Raw genomic sequence first — 27,519 nt, 5'->3', positions numbered from 1 at the left:
ACATTTGCCCCTACCAATAACCCACTTTCCAACAAGACCATACAGCTACATGGTTTCCTCTGCAGGAAAAGACTTGCTCCAGGATTGAATTTTGCCACTCTCTGGAACTAGTGTTGAGAGACACAGTACCATGAGCCTGCTTGCAAAGTTTGTTTCCTTTTGGAGTACTTTATGAACATTAAATCTATAATTTTTGAAGTATTGTGTGCCTAAAGGATCAATGCTAAATTTTACATTGATTGGAGCTCTGGAAACATGAAGTGTACTGTAAATTGTTGGCTGGTGAGGGCTCATCTAGTGAGTTACTGGTAGGTAACACCACAGGAAATATTTTTGTAACTGGACATGGTCATCGGAGATCTATCCTGGAGATTTTAGCAATGTCTGAAAGAAACTGTCTCTTTACCCATTTTCAAAATTGTGATACCAGATGGCCATGGAGGCTTACTGTTTTCCAAATTGTGTCCCCTATCCCTGCAGCTGACATAACCAGACTGGTCCACCATGAAGGTTTGAAGCTTGGTAGCAGATCATGTTGATATCAGATGTCCATAATACTATTCCGTTGATTCATGGATCACTGCTCGAGTTTGCTGGAGAGTCATTTTATCTGTGACCCAAGATACCTACTAGAGCTGTCTGCTCCTATGTTACTCAACACATGTCCTTTTCAGAAAGCTCTAGGTCTACTTTGTCGTTGGTTTTCCTTTTTCACCTTGGATAATTAATATACTATGTTTACATGTGAGGAGTATAAAGAATTGTTTGACATAGAACCTGAAAGTGTTATCTTTCCCATTATTATTTATTCTCTACTATTTTAATTCACTTTTAACTTCGAAACTTGATAAAATATATTGTTTTCTTATTTTATTTTGTATGTTCATTATTTTTGTGATGCTCTGATCATTTGTACTTTGTTTTGCAGCTCAGATGAGGTGGTGACATTATATAAGACTTCCCTAAAGTTGGAATCTTCGGAGCCAGTCTGTAAAGTCAAGGTGAAATATCCATGTTCTATCTCCTTAGAGCCAGAAAATAGGTTTAGGCACCTTTATGCCAATACTAGACAAGAGCTTCGAGAGTCTTAAGAGGGCAGACCGCTGATGTGTATTGCATTCCTCACCTAGAGCACTCCAGGTGTTTCATTACTGAGTGCCACATACACCTCCACTAGTGCACCTGATTTCTAAGTTGATGGAGCCAGACTGTTTCAATACTTGATCTACATGTCCCTCATTTAAAACGTGCCCATCCTATCATTCTAGTATATGTCTAATTTGCATAGCTCTGTAAATCCACATTAATTGTAACATGCTGCATGGTGCACCCACTGACGTTCTGGGCTGGGATGCACGCTTTCCTCTGAAGCAGTAACTAGCTTAGAACAAAAACATTTTTTTTGTTGAACAGAAGACAGATTCATTGTGCCTTAAGTTTGGGTTCCTTGGTAGTCATTTCTTCAAGATCTCAAATACAATTCCTTAAAAATAAGTAGGTTTCCTGCATCTCTATTTAGTTTATTCACTAGAGTAAATGAATCTCTTTCTCTCTAGTTCAAGAATCAAATTTCCTTTATTTTTTTTTTTGAATAGTTTTTATTTGCATCAAATGGGCACACAAGATAGAAAAAAAAACATTTCAATTTACAAAAGATATAAAACAATTTTCAAATGCTAAAGTAGGATAATTATAAAACATTGCTAAGGCCGTAACAAATATATAGGAAAGGTCATACAAACATAAATTTTACGAAGAAAATTATTGAGACATAAATAAACCCCAAATTCTATCAATTTTTCGTTTGGCCTGTAGCCCCCTTGAATCCGCAATAGCAGTCTCCATACTATAGGTTTCCTTAACTAGCCTCCACCATTCCAAAACTAGTGGTGGTTTTTTTTGGATCCATGCTCTAGCAATAGTTAATCTTGCACATGTGATTAGAATATTTAAAAGGTCTCTAAACTCACTTTTACCCCCATTGATGCCCACCAAAACATCAGTGTGTGAAAATGAGAAGAGTTGCTCAAGTCTTTCAGAAATCACCTTAGTTATTCCTTCCCAATATTCACTAAGACGTGGGCAAGAAAAAAACATGTGGATAATATCCGCGCCACTCAGATCACATTTAGGGCATTTCGTTCGATCAGAATAATTATTATTCGTTGCCCATTTAAGTATCCTCTCAGGGGTATGATATAATTGACAAACAGTTTTAAACATTTGCAGTTTTAAACTAGAAGATTGAACAGATAAATTAAGACTTTTAAGAGATGTAGAAATTAAATCAGTTGGTACAATCAATGTCAATTTTCTATTCCATTTCTCTGTTAAAGTTGTAACATCGCCAATCCTAAGATCAGAAAAAAGCTTATATCCTAAGCTTATGATGGATTTGTCTACATCTCTATAAATACAATCCCATAACTCAGATTCTAATACCATAATGAGTTCTAGTTTCTTCACCAAAAAGTCTTTAATCTGATAATATTTAAACCTTGCCAGTTCAGATAAATTATAACAGTATTTCATTTTGTCAAATGCCATAAAACCCTGATGGTCATATAAATCTCCCAAAAATTTAATACCAGATTTTAAAAACATTCGACAGGTTGGATCATGAAAAATTATACGAAAACCAGGATTGCCCCATAAAGGTGTTTTACAGTGTAAAAGTGAGGTATTGCATTTAGTCATAATAGATCGCCAGACTATCACGGTATCCCGTATAGTCTTAAATTTAACCCTCTTGAAGTAATTGGGGTCATTCAGCCTATAGAGAAACATATTAACATCCGGTCCTAGTAGGAACCTATGAAAATACAAGCATTTATCCATGACTGTCAAACTGCGTATCCGAGTCAGAAATGCTGACCAATAATAGAATTTGAAGTCCGGGAACGTCAGTCCCCCTTGACTAAAGGGGAGTTTAAGTAATGATACGGCGCGCCGGGCTTTTTTATATCCCCATACAAAACTGCCAATGATACCTTCTAATCTAAGAAAAAAGGAATTATTGACCCGTAAGGGAATCGCTCGAAACAAATATAAAAACTTAGGCAAAATTTTCATTTTAATTAAATTTATTCGGCCAATCATACTGATTGGCAGTTTATGCCATTTCTTAAGTTGCATAGCGGTCTCTTTTAATAAAGGTTCGTAGTTTAATCCTATGATAGAGTCAATATCAGAGGAAATTTTAACACCTAGGTAGGTTGCAGCGCAACTCTTTCCAAAAATAGGGGTAATTGGCTGATAGTTCATAACAACCTGAGTTTTTGTAGTATTAAGTCTATAGCCAGAAACGGAGCCGTAAATACCCGCTTCTATTAAGATGCCTTTCATGGTTTTAGAAACATCTGGGGAAAAAACAGCAATGTCGTCAGCGTATACAGTAATATCTAATTTATTTGAGCCATTAATAAAAGGACAAATTAAAGCTTGGCGTTGAAGTGCAATTAAAAAAGGTTCTATTGCTAAAGCAAAAAACAGGGGTGATAAAGGACACCCCTGTCTTGTCCCCCTTTTAATAGAAAATAAGGTGGAGCATTTCCCCATATACGAGATCTTACCCATGGGATTATCATATATCGATTGAATCCATCGTAAAAGTTGACCCTGGATACCAAATGCCTGTAGAACTGCCCACAGGAAACCCCACCCCACCCGGTCAAATGCTTTTTCTGCATCTAATAAGATCATCGAGTGGGGTGAGTTTAGTCCGTGCAGTATCAAAGGCAGATATAGCCATATTGATATGCACTGTAGTGTCTCGTTTTGGAATAAAACCATGTTGTTGGGGAGAAACAAGTTGGGACATGAATGGTGCTAACCTAGTAGCCAATATTTTAGCAAAGATTTTTGCGTCACTATTAATAAGTGAGATTGGCCTGTAAGATCCCCTCTCTTGGGGTGCCTTACCTTTTTTTAAAAAGAAAATAATTTGAGTTAAATTCCAAGATCTGGGTGCTTGTTGCCCTTTACCGATAGCACCAATCACATCAGTAAATAATAATATCAATTCCTCAATACAGTGTTTATAAAGTTCCAAAGGGATAAGATCTTCCCCTACAGCTTTGCCCATCGCTAAAGATTTAATTGCCTCCCTAATTTCTATTGCTGTAATGTCGACCGCTAATTGAGCAGATTGTTCCGGCTTTAAGTTGTTGACTTTGTTTCCGTTAATATAATTATTGATGCTATCATCTGATATAGCAGCTTCTGGTGTATATAGAACTTGATAGAAAGAAGCAAATTGTTGTAAAATCGATTTTGGGTCACAAAATAATTGATTATTATCCCCTTTAATTTCTCTAACCATATTAACAGATCGATCTTCAGCAACTTTGTAAGCCAGTAATTTACCACTCTTATCACCATTTTCATACTGATCCAGTTGATATTTTTTTAATTTGTTAATACTTTTACCCCTAAGAAGATCTTTTAATGCAGCTTTAAGCTCAATTAGTTTGAAATTTAATTCCTCTAGGTTTGAAACTCCATTACAGATAGCGTCAGATATCTGAAGTTCAATATCACGAATTTCAGTGAGCCTTCCCTCATTTAAAGTTCGAAGTTCTTTGTTTTGTCGCCAGATGTATTGTTGGGTGAATCCCCGTATGCTTGCTTTGCAAGAGTCCCATACTATCCAGGGTAAGCTGGATTGTATGTTTATATCGATAAACTCTTTTATATGCTCTTTAAGTTGAGTTACAAACAACATGTCAGAGAACAGATATCGAGGAAATGAGAAGGAGCGAGGGGTAGCCTCCTCAATTGTTAATGCAAATGTTAAAGAAATCGGATTATGATCAGAGGTCACCCTTGGGTGTATAGCCATTGAGCAGTTACCAAGAATCAAATCTGACGCCCATATCATATCTATGCGTGAGCATACCTTATGTGCAGCAGAGTAAAATGTATAGCCGGCTATTTCAGGATTTAGACATCTCCATACATCTTTTAAAAGATGTATAGCTGCTAAGTCCAGAATTGCAGCTCTGGTTTTCCTCATTCTTTGAAAGCAGTTTTTCCTAGTAATATCCAAGTTGTAATTCATTATGCAATTAAAATCACCCAACACAATATATTCCCCCTCCCAGCCAAGTAATTCCATATTAATCTGGCTCATCTTGATTTGATGCATAACCTCCGCATATTGTATATTTACAATTTTCTAGCTTTATCTGTGCTATCGCCCATCTACCAGCTTTATCAGTTAATGTCTTGATTATCTCACATTTTAATCCTTTATGTTTTAAAATCGCTACCCCCCGAATTGAAGCGTTAAATTCAGTGCAAACTAAGGGATCATATCCTAATTGTTTAATCAGGTGTTTATCTTTGTAAGCAATATGAGTTTCAGTAAGGACCACTATTTGCGGGTTATACATCCTAAGCTCCTCATAAACAAGACGCCGCTTTATTTTATTATTTAAACCTGACACATTCCAGGTTAAGCATTTTATTAGATGCATTTCAAATTATGTATTTCCCTATCTATATGACCACTAAAATAAACCAAAACGACCTTATAATACCTCTTAGTTTTTTTGTCATTATTGTGTCCTTTGATGCATTTTTTACCCCAAACTATCTCTTCCCCTTGCCCGCCCCACACTCTGCTCCTCCCTCCCCCCACCCCATATTTACCTGCAGGTACACCCGTTCTGTTGACTGCCGTTCCCCTGGCAGTCGGTGAGCGGATAGGACGCTAATAGGGTCCAGGTATTCAAAACTAATCATTTCATCACAATAAAAATGGAAAAATCACCCCCCGTGCTACACACTGCTCTTTATCTCGGCTATAACCTAGCCATAGGAGCAATCAACTAAACATCTCGTGAATTTTAAAGCTAACAAAAAAAGATTAGCACAAGTGTACCCAATGAAACCGCGAGAACAGCACAGCCATGTATGCTAAGCATTAATCATTAGCTTAATCATTTCCCCACTCGCCAGGAGGCAATAGCATTTTCAACCTCATTTACTTCTAGAAAGAAATAGGAGCGGCCATTTTTTATCACTTTCAGTTTTGCAGGTTCCTGCAGATAAGCTTGAAATCCAAGTTCTTTTATCGGATCTATGAATTGTTTCAATTTCCATCGTCTTTCTAGCGAAAGTTTACTTAGATCCGATCTCACAAAAAAAGTGATAGACTCAATAGTGACTGGAGTGTTAGGCCGTGCTTTTAAAGAAATAGCTTGTCGGAGCAAGTAGTTACCAATATAAATCAGAATTGGTCGTGGAAATTTACCACTCTTGTCCCTCTGGACTAGGGGTAATCGATGGGCTCGTTGGATCTGAGAGTCCCAGTCCCAATCTGAAAGGTCAGGGAAGGCCTTTTGGAATAACTGAGTGATGTATGCTCTCGGATCTGCCCCCTCCGCTCCTTCAGCAATGCCAAAAACGCGGAGGTTCTGTCTCCTATGTCTATTCTCTAAATTTTCCAGCTTAGCTTGCATCTGAAGTAGTTGAGAGGCGTGTCTATTCACTGCTACTTCAGAGCGTTGTGATTTCTCCTCTGTAACCACCACTCTTTGCTGCAGCTCCTCTATGTCTTGAGACCCCAGTTTACACGCCATCTCTTGCAAAGAGGTTTGAATTCTATTATTATCTTCCCTCATTTGCTGATAATGGTTTTTAGCTTCTTGTTTCTGTTCATTTAAGAGGTGCAAGATTGTCTGAAAAGAAGCGGACACTTCCCTTTGCGGAATCCACTCTGTTGGCCCGATAGATGAAGAAGAAGCAGTATCTCCCGGGTGTATTTTTTGTATTTCTTGCATAGACTCTTCTAGTGGAGTCGTTACCGCCTCGCAGATAGGTGCCCTTGGAGTGTTAGACATATCCTGGATTATACTGCCACTGCTGTTATTACCGCTACTGCTACTGATACTGCTGCAGTCATTTGATAAAGAAGCGGAGGTATCTTCAATAAGTATCGAAGTAGGTGCAGAAGGGTGTGGATGTAGATGGTCCAATAAGCTTTCCCCAGAAGACTTAGTATATTCATTAATCAGGCCATACTTATCAAGACTATCGGTCTTCGTCCTTGGCTTTGTCTTAGTAGAAATAGTAGATTGAGAAGGGCTGAGTGGAGCATTGACCTGTTTTAAGTCTTTAGAAATAGTGTTTAGATCATTGGGGCTATTACCAGACAATCGCATCGCCATAGTTTTTACGCCACCCTTAGCCTGTACCCATTGTCTGATTGGGCTGTTCTCCGCAATCGCCTTCAAAACGCTTGTTTTAGATTTGCTTGTGGTTTTGGCCATCTTATTCTTATTTTTACCCTTCGATTTTTTGGAGTTGAAAGCTTTATTCTTATCTTTGATCACATTTAAAGGCGTATTACTCCCCTGTTCATTAATATCCACATATTCTTCATCTGTCTCAGCAATGTCTGTATTATCAGTATTCTCAGTATTCTCACCTCCCTCAGCTACTTCCGCCCCCTCAACATACCCCTTGTCTGAGGGCATGCTAGTAGTGCTAGTCATTTCAGCGTGAGGGACCTTCGCGTTAATATCTGTATTACACATCTTATTCAGAGTCAAGGACTGAGTTTCTAATGGTTCTGCGGGATCAGCAAGAGTAGTAGGCATAGTATTTAAATCGTTTACCCCCTTCTCCGCAACAACCATCTCCGTAGTGGCTAACGCCGGTAATAATTTAACATTGTTAACATTGTTTAAAGTAACAACGTTCTGTGTTACTGCAGCGCCGCTTTGACATATCTTCTCAGCCTCTTTTGTATTAATTTGACCCCTTTCGTTTGCTGCGTTACCTTTTGCCTGAGCTGGGTTTTTCTCCCCTTCGAGTATTGCAAAGTGCGGTTGTTCACCATCCACGGCCGTCTCCACAGCGTTGTTGACAGATAAAGGTTTTTTACTTGCCAAACGTTCGTTTGTAGCAGCCATTGACAAAGATGCTGGTGTAGCCGTCGCTCTCCCGCTTGCTGCTGTAGTACGAGTTGTCCGTGTGGGAGGTTTCGGCGCCATCCTGCTAACTCTCGTTCTCTCTGGCCGTGCTGCAGCCGGTGCCGAGGGGGAACGCAGACCAAACCAGAGGACTGCCGTCGAACTCGATCTTGATCTTCTCCACTTCGTCACTCTCGCCCAGCTCAACCAAGTTCTCGAGGGCTCCTGAGTTAGACGTGATACAAGTTTCTCTGTGCTAGCGGAGCGTAGCAAGCTCCGGATACGGCTCCCAATCAGCCGTAGCTGCCACATTCAGCCTCAATCCTCGCTGTCTGCAATCTTCAATCAAAAGTAAGTGTCAGCGCTCCGTTTTCTTTCCTCAATTATTCTGAAATCAGTGCGGATTTTTTACAGCATTACGTTGCAGCTCCTATATTGTACATTGTGTAGCCGTGTCAGTCCATAGCATAGCATCCGCCTGGACCCGTCTCAGCGTTCTCCACTCCGGCGGTGTCAATCCGCCATCTTGGACATGCCGCCTTCAAGAATCAAATTTCCTTTCAGCAGAGCCATGGGGATATCTGGAAGGCTTCCATTTTAAAAGGAAAATGTTTTGCTGCAGCATTCGTCTACATTGATATTCTCTACCTACTCTTCTCTTTATGTAAAAAACAGCATATTAACCATATTCATAGCCTTCATTTTCGTATTCATTTTTAAGTCTATTTTTCCATTTTTAACATCTCCCTACAAGGATACTGCATGAAAAAGAAAGTAAATAAAAGTAAATGGGTGGAAGAGTTATCTGAGTGGGATGTAGGTGTTGTGATTATTATTCACTGTTGACTTGTGAACAGTATGACTAATGAAATGGTGTGCAAGCATGATGAATGCAGTACCCTGTTCATCAAATTGAGAGACCAGTTCATCATTGTGTACAAACATAAAAATGTCTACTTTCCATCATCATTACAGTGTACTTTGCTTTCTCAGCCTCATGTTTAACTCCAAAACAAACTTCTTGTGAGGGTGTGGATCACATGGGCACCCAGACCAAATTTTGTGAACTCCATGAACATAAGCAGGGGCAATATATGTTGACCTCTAGTCTTTGGGCGAGAGGAGAGGCAGGGAGTAGAACTTGAAAAAGGAAGAGCATGTCGCAGTGTAATGAAGATTACCAGTAATAAGGGCCCTTCCACTGTTTTCCCCATTTTAATCCCAATCATTAATCATGAGGAACTCTTGAGCAGTATATTTCTTAATCACAAAGACAACAGACTAGCTAGAGTCATACGCGCGCGCGCACACACACACACACACACCCACCCACCCACATGGAGCATATTTACATCCAACAGGATATTAGAACAGAATAAAAGCAAGGAATAACGTGCCATTGCTACGGGAGAAGCCTCCAGTAAGGACTCTTGACATGAACGAGTGCGCTGAGCTCACCGTTCATATAATGCTGTAACCACTTTAAAATGTACTAACACATAAAGACAAAAAGGCCGCCCCCTTTTGAAATTACATAGAATAAACAGTTCCCAAGAGGGGTGAAGGACTGGGTTCTTTAAGACCCAGCGGTGCCAGGGCACAACACCTGAAACCTTCGTGGGTAACCTGCTCCGGCGTACGAATGACAGAGACACGGGACACTTCCTTCGACGTCAAAGATTCAAGGTTTTATTTGCTGCAGGGAACACAGAGATCACGACAAGTACACCACGTGCAACTTGGGGAGACTGCTTCAAATTGGTTCTGTGGATCGCTCCTTTTATACAGTTTTTACCCATAGGATAACATTGAACACAAAAGTTTACAACCCGGTTCCCATCATTATCCCCCAGAGGGGTCGCTTTGGTCACTTTGAAACACATGAGGTCCGGAACATAAGTGCGGAAACATTTGGCGGTTCCCAACTGTAAAAACCATCTTCCCACTATTAGTGAATTCCAATCAACAGTAAAACAGATCGAAATAGGAACAAAGACAGGTGCAGAGGAAGACGGAGACAGTGGGGAGATCGGAAAGGGTGTAAAAGGGGAGGTATCGGGAAACACGAGATACAGGCATCAAAGGGACGTGCCTAATGAGATGCACGGCTGAGACAATAAGTCCGTGCGGCAAGATGAGCCTCGAGCGGCGCCATCTGCCTTACAGTAGCAACCCCCTCGTAATAAAGACACTCACAAAGAACATGTGTCTTCCGCAAATATCTTGGGAGTCCCAGGGTCGCGAAGCGGACATCAGCCGTTCGCTGGCTACTTGAGGGCAAGGGACAAAATGGATGCCGTATCTAAGATGGAACCCGTGGGTACAGATGAAAAACCCACATAACAAACGAACGGTTTAAGCTAGCACAGCGAAACTGCGCACACTTACTAAACTCGTCATTTGCGGTTCATAGATACCCGACTCGACCATATTCGTGCGAGTCGAAAACACCACTTACAATTGTCACTGAACCTCAGACGCTCCTTTTGCCCTCATGTAGGCAAGCACTAGTCGGAATCATATTCGATATTCATCAGACCATCGAGATGTTGCTGTAGCATAGCTCTGTCCAACCGAGTCCCCTTGGTAACAGATGGTTGTCTCATACACGTTGTAGCACAGAGGCCACATAAGGCAGGACCACACTGCACACAAAGGCAACACGTGAACAGGAACACTACAACAACTCCGATGATCATCAGAATCTTCCAACCCCAAGTCGACATCAGGCCCCAAAACCATCCAAGTAGCGTCCAATCCCCTACATCCACGTGTATGGATTCGGAGATCTTATGCAACCTCGAGATGGCTTGATAGACAGTAGGAGCATTATCTGGAATGAAAATGCAGCAGCTCGAATGGATCACCTTACATACCCCACCTCGATCTGCTAAGATGACATCTAAAACCATACGGTTTTGTAACGTCATAAGTCTCTCCGCCTGAAGTTCAGTGGTGATATTACCAAGGGCACTGGCAGTAATATTAGCTGTCGATTCTACCACTCGAGTCAACTGTCTCAGGTTCCTACTATTGACCATAGGTCCCCAAAACGGGAGGAAACCCTTGAAAAAGTCTCCTGCCTCTTGACCGGCAGTATCCTCTTCGCTAATTACGCCTCGTACAACTCTAGTCTTGTGATAATCGGCATCTACAGTGAACGTCGGAGGCAACAAATTTGCAATGAAACATGAGCCCATGAAGTCAGCGGGCAACCATGTGTATGCACGATCATAACAGATAAAGTATGTACCCTTGGCAGCCAGAAACACAGGGGACGAGAACATCGGCAGAATGTAATTCTCAGTGCAAGCACTTGCTCCAAGTCGGGCTTGCGATCTTCGGCCACGACCCATAAGACAAAAATTACCAGTGTGGGGTATGACCCATATCGGAGGCGAGCTTTTAAGCTGCTTTTCGCTAGTGAACGCACTATATTCACCTCTACTTAGGACCCTATAGGCTTGTACCTCTTCTTCAGGAATAAGCGAGGGATCATAGATATCACTATCTAAATCCTCTATTGCTATCGACAAAGGTTTTTGATACGAAGTAGGACCAGAGTAGGGGGAACGTGGTTCTCGAATGGGGTGGAAACCCAGTGCGCTTCGAAACATTGTTTGAAATGCTCGAGATGACCCTTGGGAACTATACGGTAACACCAGATATGGAATTCCCTTATCCGTAGTATGTGGCATCAACCCACACACCCAACAATTAGTAGTGTTAACCACTAACTGATGCTGATGGAGGAGCTGAATAAAGGAATTGTTGCGGAATTCTACACGTCTAGCCTGTTCGTGTTCCGGTAACATGTGAAAGGAATGGGGAGAAACCGTAGAGGTAAGATTAGGGTTAGGAGTAGGAATAGGTGAAACAGGTAAGAAGTAAGACATCGTGTAATACACCCCACCCGCCAATAATGCAGAAGCAGTCAAGAACAATACAAACAGTTGGAATATAAAACATTTGGTACGACTGAGTTGCTGCAGCTTGAATCTGTGGACTTGAGCTCCCTCCAAATCATTCAGCTTCGAGAATGTCATTCCCTACGACCGTCCGCAACGTTTCTTGACGCACTTCGTTCTGTGCAGCAATAGTCAATCCCTAGGAGTTCCCAGGAACCGACGGCCTTTAACCTAGCGTCAAGACCTACTGTCCAGAAGGAAGTACGCGCGCGGCCCTACGGCCTTCAATGCACAATATGTATATGCAAAAACAAAGTCTCTCAGCTGTAAAGGCAAAAATACAAGGAATGAAGCTCAATATATATACAAAATAATTACAGTAACATGAGGGTTCAAAACTGATCACGGAAAACGGGGTAATGCAGCTGTCAATACAACAAGGCAAGATCTTTTTATTTGTCCTTAGTGCGAGATCGCAAAAAGTATCGAGTTTTCCCAGGACGTGTCTGCTCGTCAAACAAAGGATCCGTTGAAGAGACAGCGTCCTGCTGATCGGTTGAGTGTTCTGGTCTTGAGTCTTTTGATGCTAATTGTTCAACAATGTCTTTCTGCTGCGCTGAGGGTTCTTCAACAAGCTGTGCGTCGCTAAAAGGCACAAACGCCGACAATGTTTCTGTTTCAGATGACGCAATGCCTCTCCTTACCCACGGGTCTGCTGGCAAAGGGATGGGGACTCTTTTGGTGTGCGTGGCATGCACCCAATTCTTACGTCCCTCAAGACGAACGGCAGTCCTCGTGGCCAGGAGTACTTGGTAGGGTCCGGTGAACCTCGGGTCCAGATTATTTTTGCGTGAAAAGTTCCTTGGCACCACCCAGTCTCCGGGCTGGAGCTGGTGGCCTGGACCCTCCGTCTGCGTCGGCAGTGCGTCGTAAACCTGTTGGTGAATTAACCTCAGTTTAGCAGTCAAGTCATGTAGATAATCGATCAACATTGGGTACTCAAGATCAGAAAACATTCCTGGCCTAGGAACCCCCCACACATTCGCAGGACGGCCGAACACTATTTCATAGGGACTAAGCCCTACTCGGGAGTGTACAGTCGCCCTAGTTGACAGTAATGCTAAGGGCAAAGCGTCAGGCCACGAAAGGCCAGTCGTAGCCTGAATCTTTGCTAACTTTAGTTTAAGGGTGCCGTTGTACCCTTCAACCAATCCAGCTGACTGGGGATGATTGGCGCTGTGGAATTTCTGATTAATTCCAAGGCCCTTACACACACTCTTCATCACACTACCCACAAACTCACTTCCGTTATCTGACCACACGACTCTAGGCATTCCATACCGAGGAAAATATTCCTTCAGTAGGATTTTCGCAGTAGTGTCTTTGAGGGGATAGGCCTCGATCCATCGGGAGAATGCGCAAACCACAACTAAAACGTATTTCAGGTTGTTGCATCTCTCCATATGGATGAAGTCCAATTGAATCACCTCAAATGGATACAAGGAGGAGCAAAACTGCCAGGAGGAGTTGGGGTTCCCTTGCCAGGATTGTACATCATACACACCATACAATTCTTCACCAGACGTTCAGCACATTTCGTAATACCATCATTCTTCCACACAGGAGATAGCAACTTGCAAATACCTTTCGCGCTAATATGTGCTAACCCATGCGTCACAACGGCCAGCACATACGCATCCGGCAACATCCATCTTTTCTGATCCGACAAATCAATCCAACAACCATTCGCATCCAACCTTCCCGTACTTTCTTTCCACTTCGTCTTTTCATTCTCGGTGGCCTCATTCTGAATTGCTTTCACACTCTCGATAGTGTCTTCACACATACTCGATTCTGTAGGCCACCTAACCGAACTCGTCACATACATTCGAGTGCTAAGGTTCCGGGCAGTCTCCTTAGCAATATCATCAGCAAACGCGTTACCACGACCAACATCATCCGTCACCTTACGATGCGCACTACACTTAACAATCGCAACTTGCGTAGGCAAGGTCAACGCATCCAAAAGATCATTCACAAGCTGGCCATGCTGTATCTTCGTACCGTGCGACGTCAAGAAACCTCTCTCTCTCCACAATCGTCCAAAACTATGTGCAACACCGAACGCATATTGACTATCAGTAAACACATTCACACGTTTCCCTTTTGCTAACACACATGCTCTAGTAAGAGCAATCAGCTCTGCAGCTTGGGCAGAATTCTGATTCAACCTTGCAGTCTCAACAACAGTATTCAATGTTACAACAGCATAAGCAGTAGTCACATCGCCATTCGGCAATTTAAAACATGACCCATCCACATACAAAGTACCATCCGGATCCTCCAATGGGGTGTTTTTAAGGTCCACTCGACCTTTCGTTTCCTCTTCAGTCCTCAAGTAGCAGTCATGTTCTGCTACTTTATCTGACTCTGTGCTAATTGGTAACAAAGTTGCCGGGTTCAGAACGTTACAACGTTTTATCTGAATGTGGCTTGCCAAGAGCGTCAATTCGTACCCAGACAACCTCGCACTCGTCAAGTGCTGAGTTTTCGTTCGATTCAAAAGAGTATCGACTGCATGCGGAACCATCACCGTAAGCATATTATCCATGACCAATCCTGCTGATTGTCGGATGGAGACCGCAGCTGCCGCTGTTGCTCGTAAACAACTCGGCAATGCTCTAGCTACTGGGTCCAAGGTCGAGGAAAAATATGCACATGGACGTTGCTTACCACCAAAAGGTTGCGTTAAGACACTCAAAGCACAACCTTCCCTTTCGTGAACATATAATGTAAACGGCTTACTGTAGTCAGGAGTACCTAACACAGGAGCCGAACACAATGAATCACGCAGTTCAGAAAAACTTTTCTGACATTCTTCCGTCCATGGTAAAGGAGTTGAAACATCCTTGCACGTAAGAGCCACCAATGGTTTCGCTAGCAATGAAAAATTAGGAATCCATTGCCTGCAGTACGACGTGATACCTAGAAAGGCACGCACATCTCTTTGGGTTTTTGGCACAGCCATTCGCGCAATCGCTGCAATTCTCTCTGGGGTCAATCTCCTTCCCTCCTTTGACAATAAGTGACCTAGATAGGTAACTTCTTGACAACAATATTGGAGTTTAGAAGGTGACACCTTGTGATTTAGCTCACAGAGATGTTGCAGCAACGACACCGTAGCAATTTTGCAAATGTCCTGAGTATCGGCAGCCACCAATAAGTCGTCGACGTATTGGATTAAGGCCGCACCGACCGGCAACCTAAATGCATCCAATTGACCCTTCAAGGCTTGGCTGTAAATAGATGGACTTTCACAGTAGCCCTGAGGAGCGCGTTTGAACCGGAAGCTGCGTCCACCGAGAGAGAAACCGAAAAGGTCCCTGCTCTCTTCGGCAATCGGGATGCTGAATTTTTCAAGTCAATCACCGAAAACCATGAAGCAGAAGCTGGAATCAGAGTCAGTAGCGCCGTGATGTCAGGCACAACAGGAAATTGAGGAACCACAATTTTATTCACCTCCCGTAAATCGATAACAAAACGATAAACAGGCGGCTTTGAAGGATCTGTACGTTTAAGAATGGGCAGCACAGGGCTGTTGCACACGTTTCCCCGAGTCTCTTCAATAACATCTTTCTCGATCAAATCATAGATGATCGCTAACAGTGCTCGTTCACCATCAAGGGAGATACGATATTGGGGAATACGTGGCAATCGCACATTAGATTTCAGCTGTACGACATAAGGGGAGATATCAAGTAGGCCCACGTCATTTGGACCAGTTGCCCACAAAGACGCAGGAAGAGAACTCAATTCCGGTGGGAGCTTATTGAGGGACAAGTACATAGGAGAGACAACCCTCTCTCCTAACGTAAGCTTTACACCCGCAGGAGAACAATACAAAGTTGCGTACAAACGTTTAAGCAAATCCAGACCCAAAAGATTTTCACCACAACCCGTAGTCAAAATCAACGGAGCTTCTAGCTCTCGTGGCCCAATTTTAAGGGGCAAAGGGCGCGAAACTGGATTGCTAACGGGGGCGCCAGAGAATCCAACGGAAACATTTGTTAAGCCAGACAAAGGTGCGCCAGGGAGTTTCGAATGCATGATAGAACTTTTCGCTGCACCAGTGTCCAACAGAAAAGGCTCAACGACGCCCGATGTAGCAACTGCGACGTAAGGCCCTCTCTGATCAACCGGAACTGATACCACTCCCTCTCCTTGTCTATGGCTGTCCTAGTAATTACTGTCGTCAGTTCCCTGATCGACGTAATAATCGTCTACATTGTACTGCGCAGATCGTCCTTGCGATGATCCACGTTGATCGAAACAATTATTAGAATTAGATGAGTTATCTGGGCGATCAGTCTGAGAACCACGACCTCTACCACGTGATGCCTGATGGGCACCACCACGACCTCCTCTAGATGAGTTACCACTATTACGTTCATTTAGAACAGGGCAATTGAATTTAATGTGTCCCTCCTGTCTACAATAAGCACATTGATTGTACCCTAACGAGGATCTTTGGGAGGAGGAATCATTACGGGTTTGGGATCTGTTCGATTGTGGCTGTGACCTATTCTGTTGTGAATTATTCTGATTTGACCGCGGAGGATACGCTTGTTGCAACAACACTTTAGTTTTGAGCTCTTTCGTCTTTTTATCAACACGGTCATTCTCTTCTTTCTCCCTATTCTCATAATATTGTGCCGTAGCCAATATCTGAGCCGAAGTAGAAACGGCCCATGCACTTTCCGAATTCCTCAATTTATTGCTCAAATCGGGCAATAAATTCGAAACAAATTTGTCCACAAACAATCTCTGACCACCCTCAGTGCCCATATCCTGACCACTATGGTCGATGAATGCCTCCTCAAACCTCGTAAAGAAGTCGGAAACACTCTCATCTTTCTTTTGCTTACAAGGTGACAATTTGTCCCAATTCACCTTCATAGCTGGCATAAGAGTTTTCATTAGCGTAATAATCCTTTGAGGAAGGTCAAGAATCAACTGGTCGGGTTTAGTAGCAGCTACTTGTCCGGCGTCTGCCGCTACAATGGCAGCCCAAGCCCCACCTAATTCAGCCGGATGATTTTCCTGTCGAATCTTTGCCCATACCGGTTGCGGCACGACATTGCCGAACAACATGTCGATATCGGCAAGATTCATTACCGTAGCATCTACAAGCTGTGATAATTCTTTGTAATACCCTGTAGGATTCTTGCGTGGATCAGGCAAAGATTGCTTCACCTGTAACACTTCCGAGCGTTTCCATGGGAGATGTATCCATACTTTCTGGAAGTGCGCCAATGTCGGAGGTTGAGCATTAGGATTAGCTGGTATCCAGACCGGCGGAACTTCACGCATAGGATATTGGCCAGACTCGTCTGGTTGTTTTTCAATATCCTCAACAAACAATGCATGAGGGATTGGAGCGGGACGAAGAGATAGCAATCGTTCAACAGCACGTCGAACGTTAGTATCCACCATCTGTCCATTTGCGAACTGAAGCTGGAGATCAGACAGAGCGGTGAGCACCTCGTCAGGTGCATCAACCGCTATTTGATCATAAAGGTACTTACACATTTCGTTAAACACATATCTCTGGGTTGGTATATTGAATTGACAAAATGTTTCGAGAACAACGCGGGGTGGACATCTAACAGGATTTACCATCCAACCCATCGCCATATTATATAGCGCAACGCGTTCTCTGTTTCCAGGGAGCTGACTACGTCTTTGAGGACCATCAGAACCAGCGGACCCATGAACAGGTCCGAGCGAATGAAAGAAACTAGCCGCAAGAGGAGAATTGCGACTACGAGTAGAGGGAGAAGTATAAGACACAGGGCTAACAAGAGAAGGAGTAGAAACAGTAGCAACAACAGGAGTTAACAAAACAGGAGCAGTAGCAGTAGCGGGAGCAGGAGTATGTGGAAGCGGAGGAGCAGTAGGTATAGAAACAGACAAAGGAGCAGGAACAGTCGGAAGAACGGGTGCAGGTTGAGGAACAGGCAAAGGAGGAATAGGCGGAAGAATAGGTACGGCAGGGACCACAGGAGCTGCGGTACCCTGTACGTACGGAGGTGGCGACTTCATAAGATAAGACATTAAGGGATCCTCAACTGGCTCTTCCTTCTTTTCCGACTCCGTAGGCAAAGCGGGGTAACATTTATCTACAGTCATACGCTGTAATCGGTCAAATACTTCCTTATCCTTAACCTCCTTATCTCGCTGAAATTGCTCTGCTTTCTTCACTATGGTAGCAACATTATCTCGCTGAGCACGTTTAGTCTGTCTGATTTCTTTCTGTCGGGCTTCTTTGCGCCACAACCGGAAGGCATCAAACATGGCCGGCCTTGACTTTCGTTCGAACAGTTTAATCTCTAGGTTATCTAAGATCGGAGCTTCGAGGCTACCATGAGGTGGCCAACGAAGGTCGCCGTCCTTTTTTGTGTATTTAATCCAGTAATCGTTAAAGGTAATTGGGCCTAGCCCATGCTTACTATAGAGCTCATACGTGGGAGTTCCAACCGGAGGTATCGGACACGAGTCCTCCAATCGGGAATCCGTACCACAAGGTCTGAAACAACTAAACAAAGTACTACGACCAGGCATCTTGCACACTAGCCGAGTTTCACAAACTTCAAGGGTTACGGGATTTACCAAGTCCCAGCAAAGAACAAAACCCTCGGTTTTTGGCGGCTGCAGTCGTCAAACAACACAACAAAGTACGCTAGCAAAGTGTCACCGACAAAAACACTCACACAGCGCTAACAACAAGAACACTCGCTAAAGTGTCAACAACCAAGAACTATGGGAGCGACCCACAAATACTTAACTCAAAAATCGATGGCGTCACCAGGAAGGCCCGTCAATCGTCTCGCTATACCAAGGTCTACGCCAGGCGCCAAAACAGGTCTACAGTCAGGGCAGCAGTCCGTCGCAGCCGTCCGGAGGCGGGAATCTTCGCGGGAAAAGTCTTCGGGCCACTTATTTCGACAACAGGATCGATGAAGCGGAGTGCACCTTCCCTCGGAGATTTCACACGAAGTTCCTCACGATCGTCAGGCTTGGACCGGTACCACTGATGCAGCCCCACGTTGGGCGCCAACTGAAGGACTGGGTTCTTTAAGACCCAGCGGTGCCAGGGCACAACACCTGAAACCTTCGTGGGTAACCTGCTCCGGCGTACGAATGACAGAGACACGGGACACTTCCTTCGACGTCAAAGATTCAAGGTTTTATTTGCTGCAGGGAACACCGAGATCACGACAAGTACACCACGTGCAACTTGGGGAGACTGCTTCAAATTGGTTCTGTGGATCGCTCCTTTTATACAGTTTTTACCCATAGGATAACATTGAACACAAAAGTTTACAACCCGGTTCCCATCATTATCCCCCAGAGGGGTCGCTTTGGTCACTTTGAAACACATGAGGTCCGGAACATAAGTGCGGAAACATTTGGCGGTTCCCAACTGTAAAAACCATCTTCCCACTATTAGTGAATTCCAATCAACAGTAAAACATATCGAAATAGGAACAAAGACAGGTGTAGAGGAAGACGGAGACAGTGGGGAGATCGGAAAGGGTGTAAAAGGGGAGGTATCGGGAAACACGAGATACAGGCATCAAAGGGACGTGCCTAATGAGATGCACGGCTGAGACAATAAGTCCGTGCGGCAAGATGAGCCTCGAGCGGCGCCATCTGCCTTACAGTAGCAACCCCCTCGTAATAAAGACACTCACAAAGAACATGTGTCTTCCGCAAATATCTTGGGAGTCCCAGGGTCGCGAAGCGGACATCGTCCGTTCGCTGGCTACTTGAGGGCAAGGGACAAAATGGATGCCGTATCTAAGATGGAACCCGTGGGTACAGATGAAAAACCCACATAACAAACGAACGGTTTAAGCTAGCACAGCGAAACTGCGCACACTTACTAAACTCGTCATTTGCGGTTCATAGATACCCGACTCGACCATATTCGTGCGAGTCGAAAACACCACTTACAATTGTCACGGAACCTCAGGGGACCAGAGACATAAACCTTTGGACAGGCTAAATAAAACCACAAAGGAAGGTAAGAGGCAAACGTTCATGAACATCACACCGGGAATGGAAAATACTCCAAAGGTGAGTGTTCAAAATAGTTCCAAATACTTTATTGATTAAGTTAGTTAAAACCATAACAATGTACTGTAGATAATTATAATACATTTAAAAGAATTATACAAAAGAGATTTATTTTATTTTTAAAACATCAGTTGATTCACAATGCATTAGTTACACAGCTCATTTAAATGTAAAAGGTGACAAAAAGTAATCTGTTACGTGAAACACAGTCTCCAAGGGGGGCTGATAAGGTTACCACCTCAATTCATAGCGCTTTTTACTATATTAATGCAAAACCATAAAGACAGGACAAAACTGTAAGGAGACCATTGTAAAATATATGTCCTCCAGTTTGCTATTCTGTAGCTCCCCTTGGACCGGACTTGACTTATTTTTCACACAGGTTTACATTTTTTTTACCAGGTTACAATTAAGCTGTGGATCATTTGGATCAAGGCATTTTAATATTGCTGCTCTACAGGTGCGAATACCACTTATATTAAAATGTTTTTTCAATAACCAAGTGCAATGTGGTTTTAGGTTAGGGCAGACACAAATTAAATGAATTAGATCCTGCTTCGGTGCTCCGCAAAGATTGCATGCTTTTGGGCCTTTATATTGCCAGCTTGGTTGATCAGCATTTGATCGAATTGTGCCAAGACGTAGTGCTAGGAACTTTGTTTTTAAGTGTGGGGCATAGGTCAGACCTAGATACAGTGCCTGTTTCAATTTGGTATATGATTGCTGGACCATCCATGCGTAGAATCGATTACTCAGTTGTGTTATGTCCTCCATTAGTGAGTGCTTTATAGCTGCTTTCTTTAGCGTTAGCTGAAAGGAAGAAAATGGGAGATTCAATCGCCAGAGACTTATAGTATTAGTACGTTTTAATGATGATCATAAGTACTTAAAGGGGGCAGATGCCCAGCCTGTAATCTATCTAACTGAAAGCTTCAGCAGGCAGGTGACACCTGGTTTACTTACTTTTTGTTGTATGTCACTAGAGATGACAGACCATGAAGGTCCTAAAAAGTTCTTGAGAAGCTATCATACCTCATCTCAGTACTGTCCTAAATGTAGCCATCTCATGGGGCAAGGTCTCCTGGCATGGAAGGCTGCAGTGGTTAAGCCACTCTTAAAAAAGCTCTCATTAGACAATATGGAACTGCAAACATTATCGTCCTATTTTCCTCTTGCCTGTCCTAGCTAAGATTTTCAAATCCCACTTAAATACCCACCTGAGTGCCTATTTAAGGGACCATCAAATCCTTGATGGCTCACAACATGGGTTTAGAAGCTATCATAGCACAGAAACTTCTCTCACTGCAGTTTTTAACAACATTCGTACCCAGGTGGACGCATGCCATACCACCCTACTGATTTTACTTGATCTTACCGCAACTTTTGATACCTTGTCTCCACTGAGACATGTGGAGCGTCTCAGGGGGATAGGGATTGGTGGCTCTCGCCTCTTTCCTTAGTGAGGTGACTCAAACAGTGAAATTGGGAAAATTCTACTCGGATCCAAATCCCCTATTATGTGGAGTGCCTCAGGGCTCTTCCCTGAGACCTACATTATTTAATATCTGTCTCCCCGCTGGAAAAGGTGGTAAGATCTTTTGGTTTGGATGTTTTGTCGTATGCGGACAACACACACATAATGGTGTCCATCACTCATATTATCAATGACTCCCATCAATTTTAAAAATTGCATGCAAGCAGGCTCCTCATGAATGGTGCAAAACTATCTGAAGTTAAAGGCCGAGAAGACCGAGGTTCTTCTATTCGGGGACATGTTGGATATTTGGTCCAGGGATTGGTGGCCTGACTCTCTGGGCACTTGCCCAAGTCCTGTCTCCCATGGAAAAAACTTGGGAGTTTTGGTGGACAATTCCTTTTCTTTGAATCTCCAGATTAGCAAGACGGTGGCTACCTGTTTTGGGCTAATAAGGATTATAAGGAAGATTTCTCAGTTCCTCTCATTTGCCTCACGCAAACAAGTTGTTATCGCGCTGGTATTGTCCAGATTGGACTATTGTAATGCCCTTTATTTGGGCATTAACAAGGGGCGGGTGCGGCGCCTGCAGCTGGTGCAGAATGCTGCTGCCAGGCTGGTGATGGACCTGCCTAAATAGCACTCAGTCTTGTCCTCTCTTCTTTCATTGCTTTGGCTCCCTCTGTACCGCAGAATTATGTTCAACACCCTTTGTCTTACTCACAATGCTTACTTTGGCCTGGGTCCGGATGGCATCAAATCTTTATTTCAGCACTATGCTCCCATTAGGAAGTTCAGGTCAGCAAGTAAACACCTCCTCATTGTCCCTAGGTTTAAAAAGGTGAGATGGGGAGGTAGAGCCTTCTCAACTGTTGCGGCTAAATTGTGGAATTCCCTCTCGGAGGAAATCTTGAGGCAACTGTCACACACCCTTTTTCGAAAGGCATTAACCACATGCGTGCGGGGGTTATTTTTGCGCTGTGCTGCTTTTTTCCAAAAGCCGCGTTAGATGACGAGCTCAGCTCGTCATCCGCACACGACCACCGTGGCTGATGACGAGCTGAGCTCGTCATCAGCAGCGAAGGGGTTAAAGACTTGACTGTTGACGCCCTTGGGCTAAGTTAGCGCTTTATACATTTTATATTCTTTCATTCATACTTAGTGTAGGCAGTTCAGGATCGTCATCTAGTGCCCTCCACATCGCATTATTGATTGGATTTTACCTGTTAGTCCAAATTTTGTACCATGTTTTTATAGTTGTATATCTCCTTTGCACGTGCTGCTTCTTCAACTCAAACTCTAACCTCACCTGGGCCAGGGAGGCGTTGCGAAGTAGAGAGAATACTATCTTGTAAGCTTTTGTTCGTAAGGCATCCAGAGTTGCAACATCTTTCCCAAGCTGAATTTCACTTGCGAATGCCACTGTTGGCAAGAGTTTAACTACTGCTAGCAGTGATGTAAATGATGGCCCTTTCAGGTTCCTTGCCATTGAGCAGAAGGCAAATTTTAACCCATTTCCTTTTTTCGTTTGGATCTCGTGGTTTCGAAAAGTAAATTGATTATCCATGAGCACTCCCAGATACTTGTAGGTGCTAACCACTTCCAAGTCTATATTGCTGATTTGGAGTAGCTCAGAAACACCTGCCAATCCAAACGGCGTATAATCCTAGCTTTTGTTTTTGAAGTATTAATTTCCATCAGATTTTCCTTGCAAATTACGCCAGTTTATTGATTGCCCTTTGTAGGCCTATTTGTGTCTGGCTTAGTAGCACTATATCATCTGCATAAGATAGATGGGTGATAGGCAGAATGCCTAGGCGTGGAGGATGCGAGTTCACCTTATATAGCTTTGGGGAGAGGTCTGCCATGAAAAGATTAAACAGATGTGTGGCCAAGACACACCGTTGTTTTAAACCGACATTTGTGTAGATCTTCCTAGTGAGCTTGTTGCCATCGGCAAATTTGACTTGGATCCAGGTGTTTATGTAAAGTAGCTACATGGCTCTTAATTTTGTTTCCGGGAGTCCCCACTGCACTAATTTATGCCATAGTAAACCTTTGTTTACTCAGTCAAATGCCCCTTTAAAGTCTATAAAGCATAAGTATAAGCTCTTTTGTGGACGTACTCTCTTATCTGCCATTAAGCTTAGGGAAAGAACGTTTGTAGTAGTACCTACGACTTTACTGAATCTCAACTGGTTAGGAGGGATTTTGTCGTTCGACTCTGACCAGTCTAGCAGGTCCGATAAAATCAAAGATGCATAGTACTTAGCTTCCGTGTCGAGTAAGGCGATCATTCGATAGTTGGTTGGATCGGTTCGGTCCCCTCCTTTATATACTGGGTTAATTATTGCTCCTCTACAACTCTCTGGCAGGCTATTCAATTTCCCTACCTCGTGAAAGAGTTGAGACAGCTGGACAGCCCAAAAGTTAGGATCCTGTTTTGTAGATTGCTTGAGGGATCCCATTTGGGCCTAGTGCCCCATCTCGTCTGCCCGCCTGAATCACTGAAGCTATTTGTTCTACAGAGTATTGAGATGATTGCAAGCCTATTGCCATCTGGAAGTGTGTAGTCCTTGTTGTAATTTTCAGTTTCCCATTCGCTGTTTGTAATGGTTCTAAATGCTGTTTTTGCCTTGCTGCTACAGCTGATCTAGCTGGTTTAATCAAATTTGTTGATTATGGGTGTATTGATGAATTACAGGCCTTAGCAAAGAATGCACTCATGCTCACCTGGACATGGGTAGTAAATGCTTCTCTTTCACAAGGCAGGATCCCTAGTTGCCTAAAAGCAGCTCAGGTTTCATCGATCTTAAAAAAACCTAATGCTGACAAATCTGATCTCGATAATTTCCGCCCCATTTCCAACATTCCCACCCTAGCAAAACTCCTAGAAAAATGTTTTCAATTTCAACTTTGCAATCACATAGAGAACTATCAACTTCTAGGCCAACATCAATCGGGTTTCAGGAGGGAAAACAGCACTGAAACAGCTCTCACACACGTTATGGATGATATTTTAAAAATGCTTGACAAAAACTAATCTTGCCTCCTGATTCTCCTTGACCTGTCATCCTCTTTCGATACGGTTAATCATGACAACCTTCTATCCATCCTGCAAAATAGAATGGGTTTTGCTGATCATGTGCAACAGTGGTTCTCTTCTTTCCTTCAGCACAGATCACAAAGAGTCAAGGCAAACCACTCCCTCTCCCAGCCCTCCCCTGTACTCATGGGGGTCCCTCAGGGGTCCACCCTATCCCCCATCCTATTCAACCTTTTCCTGGAACCTCTTCCTAACTCATTAAACTCTATGAACATTCTCTTCCAGATGTATGCGGATGACACGCAACTCTATTTGAAAATCTCTTCCTTGGATAACATCATCTCCCTCAACACTACTCTAACATCTACTAAAAACTGGTTAACTGAGAACCATCTCCTGCTTAACACTTCCAAAACAGAATTCCTGCTCATATCCCCCCTGAACCACATCCCCAAGATAGACCTATGGCTGAGTCATCTCACTGCTTTCAATTGCACTCCTCATCATTGACTCCGCGAAATCCCTCGGCGTCACCTTGGACAAGCACCTGAATATGAAGAACCATATCAATAATGTATGTAAGGGAGCAAACCATTTGTTGAGGTCACTCAGAATGATCAAACCGTTCCTTCCACTAAAGGATTTCAAGCGCTTTCTCAATAATGGGGTCACAAAATCACTTCTGTCGACTCCCACAGGGATGCAAGAATAGCAGAGGATTGACTAATTCTGTTCCTGGAAAAGTGTCTCTGGATTAGTTGTGTTTAATCTCAGATGTGGTGGGATAGCTTCTTGCAAAACGTCATCATCTTCTTTCTCAGACTGAGTCCATTCTAGGTGTGCATCGCCAAAAGGTACAAACCGGGGGACCCTCTCTCCTTCACAATCACCTATACCTTCGCGGATCCACTGATCAAAAGGCAAAGGCAAGGGCACCTTTTTGCAGTGCACACCATGGATCCAGTTTCTTTCCGGCCACCTTCACAGCTGTGCGTGTTGTCAGTAACACTTGTTGTGGCTCTCTCCAGCGAGGTTCCAAGTTCTTTGACCTCCTGAAAAGTTTTTGTACAAACCCAGTCATCGGGTTGTATGGTGTGACCAGGATCCGTAGAAGCCTGAGGCAAAGCGTCTCGTACCTGTTGATGGAGAACACGCAAATTATTGGTGAGGTCATGCAAATAATCAATCAACATTGGGTATTCTATGTCAGAGTACTTCTTGGGTCTAGGGACACCCCAGACATTAGCCGGGCATCCGAACACAATCTCATTTGGACTAAGTCCCACACGAGAATGAACAGCTGTTTGAGTTGACAAGAGGGCCAAAGGTAAAGCATCGGGCCAGGCAAGACCTGTGCTGGCTTGTATCTACGCAAGTTTAAGCTTGAGTGCCATTATAGCACTCTACCAAATCCGCTGACAGAGGGTGGTTTGCCGCATGGAATTTCTGCCTAATACCAAGACCTGCACATACTTTCTGCATGATTTGACCCACAAATTCGCTTCCATTGTCACTCCAGACAATTCGAGGTAAACCAAACCTCGGAAAGTATTCTTTCAGAAGGACCTTGGCTGTGGACAAAGCACAATTATCCCTTAGAGGGTAGGGCTCTATCCATCTGAAAAAGGCGCACACCACCACAAGGACATACTTTAAGTTATTGCACCTCTCCATGTGAATGTAATCTATTTTCAACACCTCAAAAGGATACGTAGGGGGAGCAAAATGGCCTGCTGGGGTTGGTGTCCCCGTTCCTGGATTATGCATTAAACCAACAATCCAATGCTTAACAAGATAATCTGCGCATTTAGGGATCCCCAAATTCTTCCATACAGGAGCCAGAAGCTTGCATATTCCTTTTGCACTAATGTGGGCAGGACCATGCGCCATAGTAAATACCGGATTCTATATGTGAACAATATATACAAAATCATTAATCATACTCCTGATAAGAGTTATGTCTTTTGTCCGTCTGGACAAGAATTTTATTTTTCATTAAGTTCTATTTCAAAGCTTTTTAAGAACAGTTGGATGTCAAGTATGCACAGCCTTGACCCTCAACATACAAGACAGAACAACGAAGCAGGTGGCCAAAAAGGGCAAAGCAAAGAATATCCCTCATTTGTACCTACATCATCTTTGTTACTGTATGCAATAATGTTGTATGTGTATATTTCTGCATACTCATCGTTATTATATATTGACCTACACCTATTTTTCTTTAACAAAACTATCTGTGTGCTCTTCCTTCATCAATCTAAAGTGCTCCTTTCATCGACAAATATGTCTGTATTCTAGAAAGGTCAACATAAATGTTCGCTATGGTTTCCTACCTCTTTTTGTTACTCTTCCCAACCAATTGCTGTGAGGTCAAGATACATTTCTTATGACACCTCCTGTTGCCTAGCTAGTGCTGCCATTAGAGCCTTCATTCACTGTCAATCAATCAATCAATCAATCATATCATTTGTAAAGCGCACTACTCACCCGTGAGGGTCTCAAGGCGCTGGGGTGGGGAATGCTGCTACTGCTCGAAAAGCCAGGTCTTGAGGAGTTTTCTGAAGGTCAGCAGGTCTTGGGTCTGCCGTAGGTGGATGGGGAGGGTGTCTTTACGGCGAGGTGGGAGAACGATCTGCCGCCTGAGGTCGCTCTTTGGAAGCGAGGGACTATAGCGAGGGCGAGGTCGGCAGAGCAGAGCTGGTGGGTGGGGGTGTAGAAGCTGAGTCGTCTGTTGAGGTACGTTGGTCCGGTGTTGTGGAGTGCCTTGTGTGCCTGGGTGAGGAGCTTGAAGGTTATAGTCTTGTTGAACAGGAGCCAGTGCAGGTCTCTCAGGTGGTGTGTGATGTGGCTGCGGCGAGGGATGTCGAGGATCAGGCGTGCAGAGGCGTTCTGGATGCTTTGGAGCCGTCTCATGAGTATGGCCGAGGCTCCTGCATAGAGGGCGATTCCATAGTCCAACCTACTGCTGACAAGGGCCTGGGTGACTGTTCTTCTCGTTTCAGTGGGGATCCACTTGTAGATCCTACAGAGCAT

General features: G+C 43.6%; 1 protein-coding gene across 1 annotated transcript in view; it reads left to right on the top strand.

Annotated features, from left to right (window-relative positions):
* C5H10orf88 (chromosome 5 C10orf88 homolog) overlaps positions 1 to 27,519 on the top strand; it is a 140,710-nt gene that overhangs the window by 59,375 nt on the left and 53,816 nt on the right. The window contains exon 3 of the mRNA XM_086922982.1: positions 929 to 1,001. Within this exon, the coding sequence (XP_086779108.1) occupies positions 929 to 1,001 (73 nt within the window). The remainder of the gene's footprint in view (positions 1 to 928; positions 1,002 to 27,519) is intronic.

The sequence above is a fragment of the Lissotriton vulgaris genome, chromosome 5 (genome assembly GCF_964263255.1).
Source record: "Lissotriton vulgaris chromosome 5, aLisVul1.2, whole genome shotgun sequence".
In the NCBI taxonomy this organism is placed as follows: domain Eukaryota; kingdom Metazoa; phylum Chordata; class Amphibia; order Caudata; family Salamandridae; genus Lissotriton; species Lissotriton vulgaris.
Note: the sequence above shows the minus strand (reverse complement) of the source record. Positions and strands in the feature narration are given on the sequence as shown.